The 13081-nt window shown below is 54.1% G+C and overlaps 1 protein-coding gene across 6 annotated transcripts in view; it reads left to right on the top strand.

The window, feature by feature from the left end:
• Positions 1-13081, top strand: part of Shisal1 (shisa like 1) — a 69023-nt gene that overhangs the window by 13933 nt on the left and 42009 nt on the right. For 4 of the 6 annotated variants that reach the window (XM_085831442.1, XM_029470170.2, XM_085831443.1 and 1 more), the window contains exon 2: positions 12824-12919. In XM_085831442.1, the coding sequence (XP_085687568.1) occupies positions 12853-12919 (67 nt within the window). In that variant the 5' untranslated portion in view covers positions 12824-12852. Of the gene's footprint in view, positions 1-3799; positions 3862-9263; positions 9284-12823; positions 12920-13081 lie in introns of those variants that run through there. The other 2 variants (XM_021183971.3, XM_085831441.1) reach the window with 2 other exon arrangements.

Below are 13081 nucleotides of genomic sequence, written 5' to 3' on the forward strand. Positions count from 1 at the left end.
CACCTCCCAATAGTGCCAAGCAAGAGAAAATTCTTCAGTGCCTGGACATTAAACTGTGGGACCTGACCACCATCCCATTAGACAGATGGGAACACAGAGGCCCCTCATGTCCCAAGGTCCCAAGCTGGTAAGCCATGCTCATTAGCATCCACAGCACACTTCTCTTGCCCCAGAGCACCAGCCAGCCTGCTGGCCAGCCACTCCTATCTCTTGCCAGTCTGGATCCAAAGTCCTCTGCTAGGAATAGTGCCCCCTTCAGGCAGGTATTAGAATTACCTATATGGTCCCCCTAGGGATGTGGGCAAAGCATGTGATCCGGCACCAATAAGGGCTATTTTTTTCCCTCCTTCTAACAATCTGCAGAACTGGATTTCTGCTCCCAGCGTCTGTCCAGGTATCCACCCCCATGAGCTGTGAATTCTTGGAAGGCCAAGAAGACTGGAACACAGGCTTCTCCCTTCCCCTGAGCTGAGAAGAACTATTTACAGAGGAAGGAGTGAGCTCCCAAGAGACCAAGTATTCCTTGGCCATTCGGTGGGGCTGCATAAGAGGTGACCTGGGCTCTGAGAGTGGAACCCCTCGTGTTAGACCAAAGCACTGAGATATGAAGTTACTGTTGGCCCTGGTTAATGGATGAGGAAACCCAGACATGGGGTCTCTGACCAAAGAGTCTCCCAGAGGACAGGGTTCTGGGGCTCCCTTGAAGGAGGCTGAAAGTCACTCAGAAACAAGTCTTTCTTGGGGTAAGAACATCTGAGCCCGGCCCCCCAGGAAGCATGACCTCAGTGAGAAGGATCCAGTGTCCCATGTGCCTGCCTGAGGAGGCATGGTCATTTATATTTTATTTTTAAGCTTGAGTGTACAACAAGTGTGTGCATGCACGTGTGTGAGTATGTGTGTATGTGTGTGCGCGAGCGCACGCGTGCGCATGCCTGTGTAGGCCAGAGTTCCACATTGGTATTTTCCATCTTACGTTTGAGTTTGGGGTGATGGTGGGGGTGTCATTTGCTAACTCAGTCTGGTGCTTACCAATTTTGCTGCACTGTCTGCTGAGCTCCAGGGGTCCCCCCATCTCTCCCTCCTCACACTGGGGTGACAGGCACCCGCTACTGCACTTGGCTTTTTACACAGGTGCTGGGGATCCAAAATTGGATCTTTGTGATCATGTGCGTGACAAAGCACTTTACCCACTGAGCTGTCTCCCCCAAGTCCCCTTTTGGCTTTCATGTAGGGATTTTTCTCTCTTGCTCTATATTTTATTTGAGGGACCTAGACCATGGAATTAGATCTATTGCTGTCCCTGGCTTCTAGCTTTTTGCTACCTAAATCCGTGTGGTGGCTTTGATAGGTACCCATTTGTTGTTGGTCAGTGATAGCACAAATATCCCTGTCTGTCTTCACCAGGGCCATCTGCCAGCTGCTGCATGTCCCACAGAGTCCCCCATTCTCCCCTGAGGGCCTTGTCACAGCCTGATGTATCCAGATACATCTAGTAGCTCTGCATTTTAGAGCTCTCTCCAGCCTTGTAAGAGTGTCAACCTGAATTCAGCTTGGGGACTGTAAGCATCTCCTCTGGCTTTGCATGGCTGGGTGGCCTGTGAGGTTCAGTGCAACCACTCTTTGCCTTGAGGGGTCGCTGCTTTTGGCCATCATTAGACACAGTTTGATCTTTTGACCTTTGGTCTATTTCCAGGTCTCTTTCTTTCAAACAGTGCCACTGTGACACCATCCTAGAAGCTGGTACCACTGAACCAGTGGGGCCTCTGCTCAGCCAAGAAGGGTGTTAGCCATACCTGGTGTCTGCGTGGGTAGAGGGGGAAGGACCCAGGGTGTAATATGGCGAACCTCCCTGACTGGCTCCTCCTGGGGCTCTTTGAGCGGCTGGCATGCAACTGGTTTCTGTGTGGCTCCAAATCTGTCGAGGGGGAAGAAGAAGATCCTAATGAGGTTATTAACTTTGTACCACTACGGTCCTCAGAGGACAGTGACAAAAGTATTCGGGTGGCCCAAGTTCAGAAAGGCAAAGGGACTCACCCAGAGCAACAGAGCTAAGAAGTGGCAGAGCTGAAACTTGAACCTGTGTTCAGACTCCCAGCTCAGAGCCCTTCCTGCACCGTGTCAGCTGCTTAAGTTGTAGTCTCAGCTTTGTCACAAGCTAAACTGGGCGCACACGCGCGCGCGCACACACACACACACACACACACACGCACACGCACACGCACACATACACCCTGTGCTCCCTCTTGTACACTGATAATCAGTGCAGCACCCCTAGCCTTAAGGATGATGTAACCTTCCAGCTCCTACCACAAGGCTGTCACATGGGTGCCCTACATGGCACCCAGTCCTCTGGGCTGCCACGGTCCATCTGGATTATGGCTAGATAAGGGCACACAGACCCAAGTGTGCTGCCTGCCAAAATGGATAAAAAAGGTTTATCTCCGGCCTGGCTCAGGAGGGTGGATTCCAGGGGCAGCGGGTGGGAGTGCAGGGAGCTGGCCTCCTTTATGGCCTGGCTCTTAATGCCACCCAGAAGCTGCAGTGCAGGCTGCTGTAGGAATGCCAGCCCAGGGCAGGCAGGGGGTTGAGCCACACAGATCCGGTGTGGGAGATGTTGTGAGGAGAGACAGGCAGGGTCCAGGGTTGTGCCCAACCTGAAGTATCTCAAAGAGCAGGGAAGGGTGGCTCTCCCTGCAGACAGGACATACACAAGCCCCTCAGGCCTGGCCACGTCCTTGCTGTGTGACTTTGGGCTTGTGCTGACCTTCTCTGTGCCTCAATGTCCTTATAGCAAGGGTCTAGAATGGAAGGTGATGGGAAGAGAGAGCTAGGTGAGAGACCAGAGCCTGGTGCGTGCTAGAGCTACAGGCCTGAGGTAGAGGTAGGTTGAATGCTCCGTGACCCAGCAGGGCATGACCTTTACCTGGGGCAATGGGCTGGAGGGTGAGAGATGGCAGTCATTATGGAATCAGGACAGGGAGGGGCCAAGTCAATATGGAGTCAACCAGTGATGACCGACTGCCTAGGGTCCCTGACATCTCGGGGCTCTGGAGACATCTGTTCTTGTTGCTAATGCTGAACTTACTTTTTTTTCCCTGCATGCCTCAGGATAGTGAGGGTACAGGAGGGGTCCGCACAATGGTAGCCTAATGCCTATCTGTCTCCTCGAAGCCAAGACCCAGGGGCACATGTGTGCTGAGCCCCGGCACAGCTGGGACGTTTCCCTGGGCTTCTCATCTAAGAACTGACTCGCTGGAAGCTGATCAGGCCCTGTGGGACAGTGAGCCCAGAGTCTGGCCCATGTAGAGTGTGGTAAGGGGTCACCGGTGACATGTGCCTAGCCTCTGCATCCCTAGGAACAGATGGAGTCCTTTCAGCACACACGAGGTGGGCGGGGTAGCAGGCTGGCCTACTGGAAGCCTCTTTTGCCTATACAAGGCCTGACCCAGTCACTCCCCTTTGATGGGGTTTAGGGCTGATGGTGACTGGAGAGCCAGGAGAAAGACCTGCAGCAGCTGCAGCGGGGTGGCAGCCAGTCTATGCAGGTGTTTCTGGACCCTGCCTTACAGAACTCTGCAAATAGACACCTTATGGAAGTTTCCAGAAGGTGGTAAAGACAGATGGGGGGTCATTAGTGGGAGCCTGGGTGCTCAGAGGTAGAAGCCCTAAGGGGAGCACAGATAGCTTGTGGCCTGCCTATATCCTAGTTCTGCCACACCTTGCTTTGTGACTTTGAGCTTCTGCTGACCCTCTCTCTGCCTCAATGGGGGGTGGGGGGGAGAGGGAGGAGTGGCTGGGAAGAGAGAGCCAGGTGAAAGACCAGGGCCTGGTGTGTGCTGAAAGCCACAGGTCAGAGGTGGGGTAAGTTGGATGCTTTGTGGACCAGCCCGACATGGTGATGGGGCGGGGGCAGGAGTGAGGGTGGGGCGATCAAGTTCTGACCCAGACCTTCCCACGTCTTCAATCTCTTGACCACCTTTAGAAGCCCTGACCCTGATGACAACTGTCATTAGACACGTGCACTGTTCCATGTGTTCCCCTCCCTACCCAGTGTCCAGGAGGGCTTTCTGTTCCTCTATGCCCACCCAGTAGGCTAACACAGTGGGAGCAAATCATGTCCCCAGGGGGCAGTGGATCACACCCACCTCAGGACCTTTGTATGACTGGACTCACTGGTGGCAGTGTGCCCTAGCATACAGACTCAGTCATTTCTGGTCTGATTCTGGCCTGCTTTACCTACCAGACCTCAACTTCTAGGGATTTCTACCTAGACCAGTCTGGGCCCTCCCTCTGCCTTTAGGATTCCCATTTAGCCCCCCTGCAGATCTGTGGTTTCCAGACTACTCTCAAACGCTGTGTGAAAGAGCGAATGAATGAATGAATGAATGAATGAATGAATCAGTCAATCATTGCCTCGTCTCCTCCTTAGTCCCTTAGGATGGGTTGGCTGCCCCATTCTGAGAAGAAACAGGCTCAGGGCCATAGCTCCTCTCCGTGGTGAAGGCCCCTGACACCGAGGAGGTCTTGGGAGAGAAACCAGACCACGCTCTGATAGGCAGTGGGTGTGCCCACCTTTCCTCCTGCCCGTCTCTATAAAGACCATCCCTCAAGTCACAGCTCTTCCCAAGATCCTGGGGTTCCTAATGCTGGTTCCCTTCCTCTAAGCGGCTGGTTGCTGGGAGGTCTGAGGCAGAGGCTGACCATACTGAAAAGACCAAGGGTCATCTCACTCAGAATCTTCCTTTACCTGGAGCAGAGGGATCCCGAGGCACAATGGGGAGCTGATGGTGGTCCCCCAAAAGAGAAGAACACCAGGGGCCTTCAGCAGGCCTGGAAAGCCACAGTTACCTGTTGCTACACTGCCTACTTCCTCGGGCCTTAGTTACCTCTCCTATTAAATGGGATGGCAGTGGGGACCTGCCTTAAACATCTAGCATGCGGCATGCACAGAACCGCTGATGGGTGGAGCGTGGGGAGCCTCTGGAAGGGGCAGCCCTGCTTGGGTTCAGAACTTGTACCCTCTGGAGCCTGGTTGGCTGTGAGGTGGGGAGCCTTAAATGGGGATAAACTCTTCTCTGGAAGGCAGGGCCTAGGGAGACCAGAGGCGGTCACATTGCATTCTTCCCCAGTTAGACCCAAGTGTTCAGAGCCTTCTCCTCTCCCTCACCTGACAGCGGCTCCTGGAGAAGATGGCTTCATACACACTGGGGCTCTGGGCCCTATGCCCGGTCCATCACTCCAAGCCAAGTGACTCTGCAGAAGGAGCTAGCCATTCTCATCATGCCTGTTTGGCCTCTCTTCTTCCTATGTAGAAGTTTCTCAAGTGTTGCCAATGTCCAAGCAGAGCGTCAGTAGGGTTCCTACTCTGCGGGAGTGGGGGGATGTCTAGTACCTGAGACTCCCAGCCTGGGAGAAGCCCATCACCAACTAGCATAGTGAAACGTAACAGGGGGTTGAGGAGAGGCTGAGCAGAGCCGGGCAGGGAGAGCTGGAGTGACATCCCGCATGGCCAGCACACGTTTGTTAAAGGGCAAGGAGCCTCTCAGGACCTAATCTTTGCCTCGGGGAGCCATACCACCCATGAGCTCAGAGCCGTGTCTGATGCATCCACTGCCCTGCTAGCTAGAGCCCTTCTGTCTAGCCTCACGGTGGTCCTCAAGGTGGGTGGCATGGGTCCAGTCACACACCAGGAAACAGACCGGTGAAGCAACAATGCACCACCTCATGTAGCTAGTTCAGTGCCAAAGTATCCATACTGGTGCAGAGACCACACGCCGACTCCAGTGTGAGCCCCTCTGTAGTTGGGGCTGAACAGCCTCAGATCAACTTTTATGGTGCACCACCCTACAGCTCTGGCACATCCCTAGGCTTCTCTGAGCTCTGAATTGTGGGTCTCATAGAAGGAGATTGGGCCAGATGGCGGTGCACATCCTTCATCCCAGCACTTGGGAGGCAGAGAGGCAGAGAGGCAGAGAGGCAGAGAGGCAGAGAGGCAGAGAGGCAGAGAGGCAGAGAGGCAGAGAGGCAGAGAGGCAGAGAGGCAGAGAGGCAGAGAGGCAGAGAGGCAGAGAGGCAGAGAGGCAGAGAGGCAGAGGCAATCTCTACAAGTTCAACGCCAGCCTGGTCTACAGAGTGAGTTCCAGGACAGCCAGGGCTACACAGAGAAACCCTGTCTAGGGTTAGGGGAGGAGATGATGACCTTAGCCAGCTTGCCATGAGTTTATAAGATGCCTACTATGAACCACACTCACTGCCCCACAAGACAAAGAGTCAAAGCAAATTGATCTGAACAGAATGAACTGGGCTGGCACCAACAGAGATAGACGCCCAGTAGCTATCCTAGGGTATGAGGGGCTGGCCTGCCCCTCCCACTGCGGATCATGTGTCCTGTGGCAGCTGGGTAGGTCACCTCTCCTGGCCCTTTCCCACCCATACTCTGGTTAACACTGTGAGGGAATGCACCGTTTTTCTTTGATCTGCCTTCAAACACTCAGTGACGTGTCCCAAGTCCCAGATACATGTTGTCCTAAAAACCAAAACTCACACTCTCCACATCAAGCTGACGGCTGAGAATTTGAGTGACAACTGCCCCTGGTGACACATATACACAAGACTGTGAGCAGGCTATTGGGTATGGGGTACACATACACACGCCTCTGGGTTGTGGGTGGACAGGTGCATGCATGAGTGGGATATATATATACATATATATATATATATGTATATGTATGTATATATATATATATATATGCCAAGCAGTCATGAGGGCATATGCATTTTCTTGATGTGTTTCTTGATGTGTGTGTCTGAATGCACGTGGACCTGATCCCATCAGCTGCCTCTGCAGCCTCACGCCCCAGTTTCTGGTGTACAGACCCAGGCTTGACACTTATCTCCTGGCCTGTTAGCCCCTCCACGTGTACACAGGCTCTGGTACAGACAAGGATGGTGAGCCAAGGTGAGAGGGGAAGATGCTGAGCACTGTCCTAACACAGATGGGTCCAGTCAGCTGCCACCTCTGATCCCCTATTTGTTCCCTTGTTTATGCCTGGCCATAGCACTGCTATCCACAGGGAGACCTTGGAGGGCCTTGGCCTGGTGGAATTATTTATATGAATGCTAATGTCACCACCGCTATTAGTTTGGCCCAAGTTCAAACGCTAGCTCATCGCATGACTGCTTTAATGCCTGTCCCCACCAGGCCATGGGACTTTGTCTACCAGGTTTGCTTGAGTCCCTATGGCAGCTCATCAGATATTCATAGGATACCATGGCTGCTTCAGAGGCAAGATGACATTGGCCTGTGCCACATAGGCAGATCTGATAGGGACTTCCCAGATGGTTCAGAGGAGAGTGCCTGGGCATGGCAGGCTAGGACACAGGTAAGACTCTGGACCTCCCTGAGGCTACGCAGAGCAGTCCATCCTCCCCATAGCTCCTGGCTTCTTCGTGTGCTTTGGGGACTGGAGTTGACCGGGGACTTGTCCTTGTGGCACCTGTCTGCAGAGAAGCAAGCTCCTGACTCCTCACTTCACTCTCAAGACAGTGTCAGGTGCCAGACATGGGGAAATAAAAGGGGTGAGAGAGATGACCTGTGTCCCACCAGAGCTCAGAGAGACTGGGCCAGTGGACTCGGTGGACTGCTGCACTCTCACCATGATGCCGGGCATTAGTCTGCAAGGGTAGAGAGGGAGCAGTCTGGGATCCTTGAGTCTCACGGAGTCCAAGGAAGACAGGTTCTAGCTCTTGGGCATCACAGGACGTCACTGCACCTCGAGGAAGAGCTGAGAATGGGTGGGGGCCCTGGGGTGGCAGTGGCCCCAGGCCAAAAGTAAAAAAGAGGGGTGGGGGAAGGTGCTGGGTAGTTTCCGCACGCATGGGCAAGAGTCCTTGGTACGGTCTGGCAGCTGGAAATGATGGAGTGTCTTCCTTCAGGAGATTAGACGCGGCTCATTAGGGGAAGGCCTATTCCATTGCTCCAGCCTGGCAAGTCTAGATAAAAGGAGGCAGTCCATGGTTTTAGAGCTTTATTGTAGAAAACAGAGAGAGGGAGAGAAAGTAGAGAAGTAGAGGCCGGCCATGGCCACGTGGAGAGAGAAGGGAAAGGGAGGAGAGTGACAGGTAAGAGTAGGAGAACAAGAGCTTGAGAGAGAGAGGAGGGGCCAAACAGCCCCTCTTATAGGAGGCTGGGCTACCTTGTTGTTGCCAGGTAACTGTGGGGAAGAGCATACCTGGCTATTGCCAGGTAACTGTGGGGGTGGAGTCCATACAGCCTACTTGACTGATGGAGCTGGAACCTCGTGTTTGGAGCCTATGTCTGGGAGCATGGCAAAGGAACTTTCTGTCCCTTGCAGATTAATCTGCTGGGTCTCCTAGCTCAAACCAGAAGACAGGCTACCTTTCACGGTCCCACAAGACAGAACACAAACCACGTGAGCAGCACCAGCCCAGACTAAGCATCTGGAGACTTAGGGTGGGCACCGTTTCGGGAGGCCCCGGAGGGGTGAGAATCAGGAAGGAAAGCTGCAAGTGAGCTCCAGCCTTTGAGCCTCTAGTCCTGGCTGCAGGGTCGGGAGGGTGGCCTGGGGCTGGGGCTGGGGGTGGGCAGCAACTGTAAAGGTTCAGGGGAGCCACAGGCCCTGAAGGGAGAAATCTAAGCAGCAGGTGGCATGGGTAGTTAGGCAGAGCCAAGGCCCCAGTATGGAGCAAGGCCTTGATTTCTCAAGTGGGTGAGTGGTCCGGTGTGCTCTGTGGAATGGGGACCATGGCAGCCTGGGAGCTGTGTTGGTGGGTGGGTGGCACTCATGCAGAGAACTAAAGGTGAGGACAGTGGATGCGGCCGTGTGAGGGCTTGATGCTACAGGAAGAGACCTGAGGCAGCACAGTAATCCTGTGAGTTTGCACAGTTTCTACCTTTGCTCTAGGGCACCTGAGACAGAAGGTGGCTCTCCCAGTCACCAGAGATGTGGTTACAAGAGACGGCAGAGCCAGAAAGTAGCTCTTGGCAGAGTGGCTGGCCTTGAGGACTCTACCCATAAGTCTGGCTGACCCTGACCTCTAGGCCATCAAGATGTCCTTCTCCTGCCCTGCAGGCTGGCACTGGGACTAATGACAGGCAACAGGGAGCCACTGAAGTTGCTGAGTGTCCAGGCCACTGATGAGGCCCTCCAGTATCTCCCTCCGGTCCCACTGTCCCTTGCTCAGTGTGCCCTTGCCCTGCCGAGCCCTGCGGATGGGAAAGCAGATCCATTCTTGGCGGTGGGGTCTCATCTGTCTCACCAAGGTCTGTTTCTCTTCATATGCCCTTCTTCCTCCCCTCCCAGCCTCGCCAAATTCAATGTTTAAAAATAACCCTGAGTTCTTAGAGCAGCAGTCCCCAGCTGACCCACAGAGAGGGTGGGCCGTGGCAGTGCGTGCCGACCACGGTCCTGAACCCTGTCAAACCTCAGTCACTCTCAAATACTCAGATCTTACTGTTGGTGGCAGAGCTACCATCTTAGGCAGTTGACCATTTTTTTTTCAAAGTGCTGGAACACACAGGGAGAAATCTCAGATGAGCCTACGCCTTGTGCTCCCCAGGGGCCCTCTCCAGGCTCCACGCTGTTTTGGTGCTTGGAGGTAGAATGCTCTTGTCTCAGGGCTGTGTGGCTGTGTGAGATTATGCAGTTCACCCTACCTCTCTGAGCCTTTGCTTCCTCTCTGATGAACTGGTCTGTGGGTCTTGGGTTCGTGTGGACATTAGCCAAGGTAATATAGTTGTATGTAGAGTATAGCATGTCCTGCAATGACCCAGCCATCGTAAGGCAGCCACCTCTAGGGTTGCCACAGTCCCCAGAAGCAGGACATACCTCTTTTAGTCCCTGTCCCTCTCCAGTGCAGTGAAACCCAACAGATGTCACTTTCTGCATGTCCCAGATCGGGGCATCTAACTGCAGTGCTTTCTCCCGACCAGGGATGAATGACCATCCTGGTCAGTTCTCTGAGGCCACACCCAGATGAAGGGTGAGCACTGTTGAACTATGGAGCTAAAAACCATTGAGACCTTTGAAGGCTGACTCACAGTCAGACTCGGCCACAGGGTCACTTACTATGGGCAGGACCTGATGGGCCACAGGCTGACGTGTACACAGCTGGCCCTGAGGATGACATCATGCCACTATCCCAGAGATGCCTGAGGATCTGAGGCTGGGATCCTGTAGGGCCGGAACTCTCACAGGGCCTGGGAACCCCTAAGCTAAGCCCCCTGTTTGGGCCCTGCAGTCAGGCCCTAGTCCAGGTCCCTTCTGGCCTAGCCAAAGAATCCAGAAATGAGCCCTCTAAAGTCCAGCTTTGGACACCAGGAACCTCCCACCCCCACCCCTTGGACAGTGACTTCCACCTCAGTGTGCACAGTGCCAAACCCAGGGTCTGGTCTATCTTCAAAGCACTGGGATACACGAGTGTAAGTCTCAGAGGCAGCCAGTGGCATGCACTCTACAGAAGGCCTCACAGGCTGTGAATGCCGTTTCGCTATGGGAGGGAGAGTGTGGTCTAAGTCCATTTTGCCTCCTGTCTCAATGGCCAGCAGAGGGAGGAAAGCCTAGCAGGGGAGTAATTGGTGTCAGAAAAAGATGGGGTCTCATGGGTCTGGATTGAAGGGCAAGTTGAAATAAGGGCAGACTTCCTGAAGAGGGCTGTACTTCTGTTAACCCAAGATAGCAGGATCTAGATTCCCGCCAGTGTGAACAACAGCCTCAGCATCAGCCAATAAACTGGGACTTTGCAGGGGCTGGAAACTCACCAGAGAGAGAGCTGAGGCGGATGCTTCTTGCTCAAGTCCAGCAACTCTTAGATTCAGCACCCTCTAACCCCCTCCTCCATACAGAGAAAGAAGTGGGGCAGCCCCCACCTCTCAGGGCCTCTCAAGCCCGGAGGAGGGGCTGGGCATCTGGAGACCCAGACAGTCTCTGGAGGCCTCCCCTTCCCTGCCTGAGTCTATAGGGTAAGGAGCCCTGAGGGATGTGGGCATCTCAGAGGCGCTTTTTTCCTCGCGGTGCATTTTTCAGAGCTGACCCTGTGGGTTTCCACATGGAAATCCTTTCCTAAATGTTCTCAAAAGCCTTAATCTCCATTCTTCCTCCCAGGAGGGCCAGGGGCGGGAGGCCAAGCGCAGAGCAATTAAGCAGCTTAGGGCTCTGGAGGAAATGGAAAGGCAAGTAGGGTACAGAGGAGTCCTCCCTGGGGCTAGAGGAACCCTTCCCAGGGCTAGAGGAGTCCTCCCTGGGGCTATAGGAGCTGTGCCACCATCAGGACTCAGTGGTGAGCTTTGGTGACATTTATGTGATAGTCAAGCTTGTCCTCTCCCTTGGACAAATTAAACTGCCCAAGATCAGCACCTGTCCCTAGAGGGACATACACATGTGCGGGTGCATGCACACACACACACACACACACACACACACACACACACACACACACCTCAAGGTTCAGGCTACTAAGAGAAGTAGGGCTTGTCACATCACATCTATGCCTGGCGTGGAGCTAGTTGTCAACCTCCAGATCCTCCCAATGGCCATCAGCCAAGCAGAGTACAGGTGTCCCCTCTGTGACCAGGTGGAGAGTGTCTGTGGGCAAGCTCGTTGCACAACGCTGAGCTAGGGTCTGGGACAGTGAGAGCTGAGAGAGGGGCACTTCTCTGTTACCTGGCCATGGCCCTTCCCATGCTGAACTGTTTTATGGGAAGTGGACCTGGGCATTGTCCCAGACTGTCCTTGCTGTGGAGACACCGGAGCCCTGTGAAGGGGCTATGGTCTGCCCCGAAGGTAGCAGGGACCTGGGGGGAGGGGGACATAATACAGCCAAGCTGGGGAGAGGCACAAAGTCTCCTACCTATGCATCATGTAGGCTGTGGTCACCAAGCTCTGGGTCTCTATTTCTATAGATGTGACTGTTCTGGGCACTTTCCATGAGTGACAGTGAGCTGGGTCACTCATGTTTATATTTCTGCGTCTGTCGTATTTCCACAAACACGATGGCTGGCAGATTCTTCCATAGGGTAGATTGTTTCAGAGTCCCCTTTTCTGTCACTTATGCAGTACTGGGCACCGAACCCAGGACCCTTCCCATGCCAGCCAAGCACTCTACCACTGAGCTACATCCCCAGCTCATTGCTTTCCTTTTTAAGGCTGAGTAGTATTCCACTGTGTGTATACATGTGGTCTGTTTATCCCCTCTTGTCTGTGGAGACTTGGGTTATTTTAGCTGCTGTAAACAAAAAGCTGTGGTTATGGGGCTGTGGGTACACGGTGGAGACTGCTGTGATCGGAGTCTCCTGGTGCGGTCCTGTGAGTGTTGTGGCTTCTGCTCTGGGACATACCATCAGGAAAGGCTTCCTTCTCCACTGCTTGCTTTCTATTTCGTTGGCTGCTGTCCCTGGTGCCTAGAAGGGTAGCCAAGCCAGCGTGTACTTGCAGAAAGGTAAATGGAAGTCACCCTTAGAGACAGAGCAGGGAGGCAGGCTCCCTAGCCCTGAGATGGCAGAGGTAGAGGACTTGTCACCCCCCTCCTCCTGGACACTTTTGGATGGATGGTGATTTCACCACCTGAGCCACCGGCATCCTTTGATTAAGTCTCATTTTGCCGTGAAAAGCGAAGGGGGTGCCGGGGCTGCCGGGGGAAGGTCACTCATTCCAGAGAGGAAATTGGATGGAGGTGTTTGTTATCCTCCATTCTCCCGCCCCAGCTCCACAAGCTCCTGCTGGCTGCTGCCTGTCTGCTGTCCCTCCTCTGCGGGTAACAAAGCAAGTGTGGGGAGACAGTTGCCGAGACTCTCTGTCTTACACAGGCAGCGCCGGACGGGTCAATGCCAGCCGGATGATGACCAGTTGTGGCCAGCGGTCCCGGAACGTGCTCGCAGTATTCTCCCTGTTGTTTCCTGCAGGTAAAACTTCTGTGGGGCTCGGGGGCTTACGGGAGAGTGTGTGTGGGGTGTCCCTTCCAGGGTAGGGCTGCTGCTGGGGCTCTGCACGCCAACAGGGCAAGGGTCAGATGATGTTTTCCAGCCCTGAGATGAGCTGAGGTCCTTTGGATGCTGCGGGGGCAG

The sequence above is a fragment of the Mus caroli genome, unplaced genomic scaffold (genome assembly GCF_978045245.1).
Source record: "Mus caroli unplaced genomic scaffold, Mus_caroli_1 scaffold_16, whole genome shotgun sequence".
Classification (NCBI taxonomy): Eukaryota; Metazoa; Chordata; class Mammalia; order Rodentia; family Muridae; genus Mus; species Mus caroli.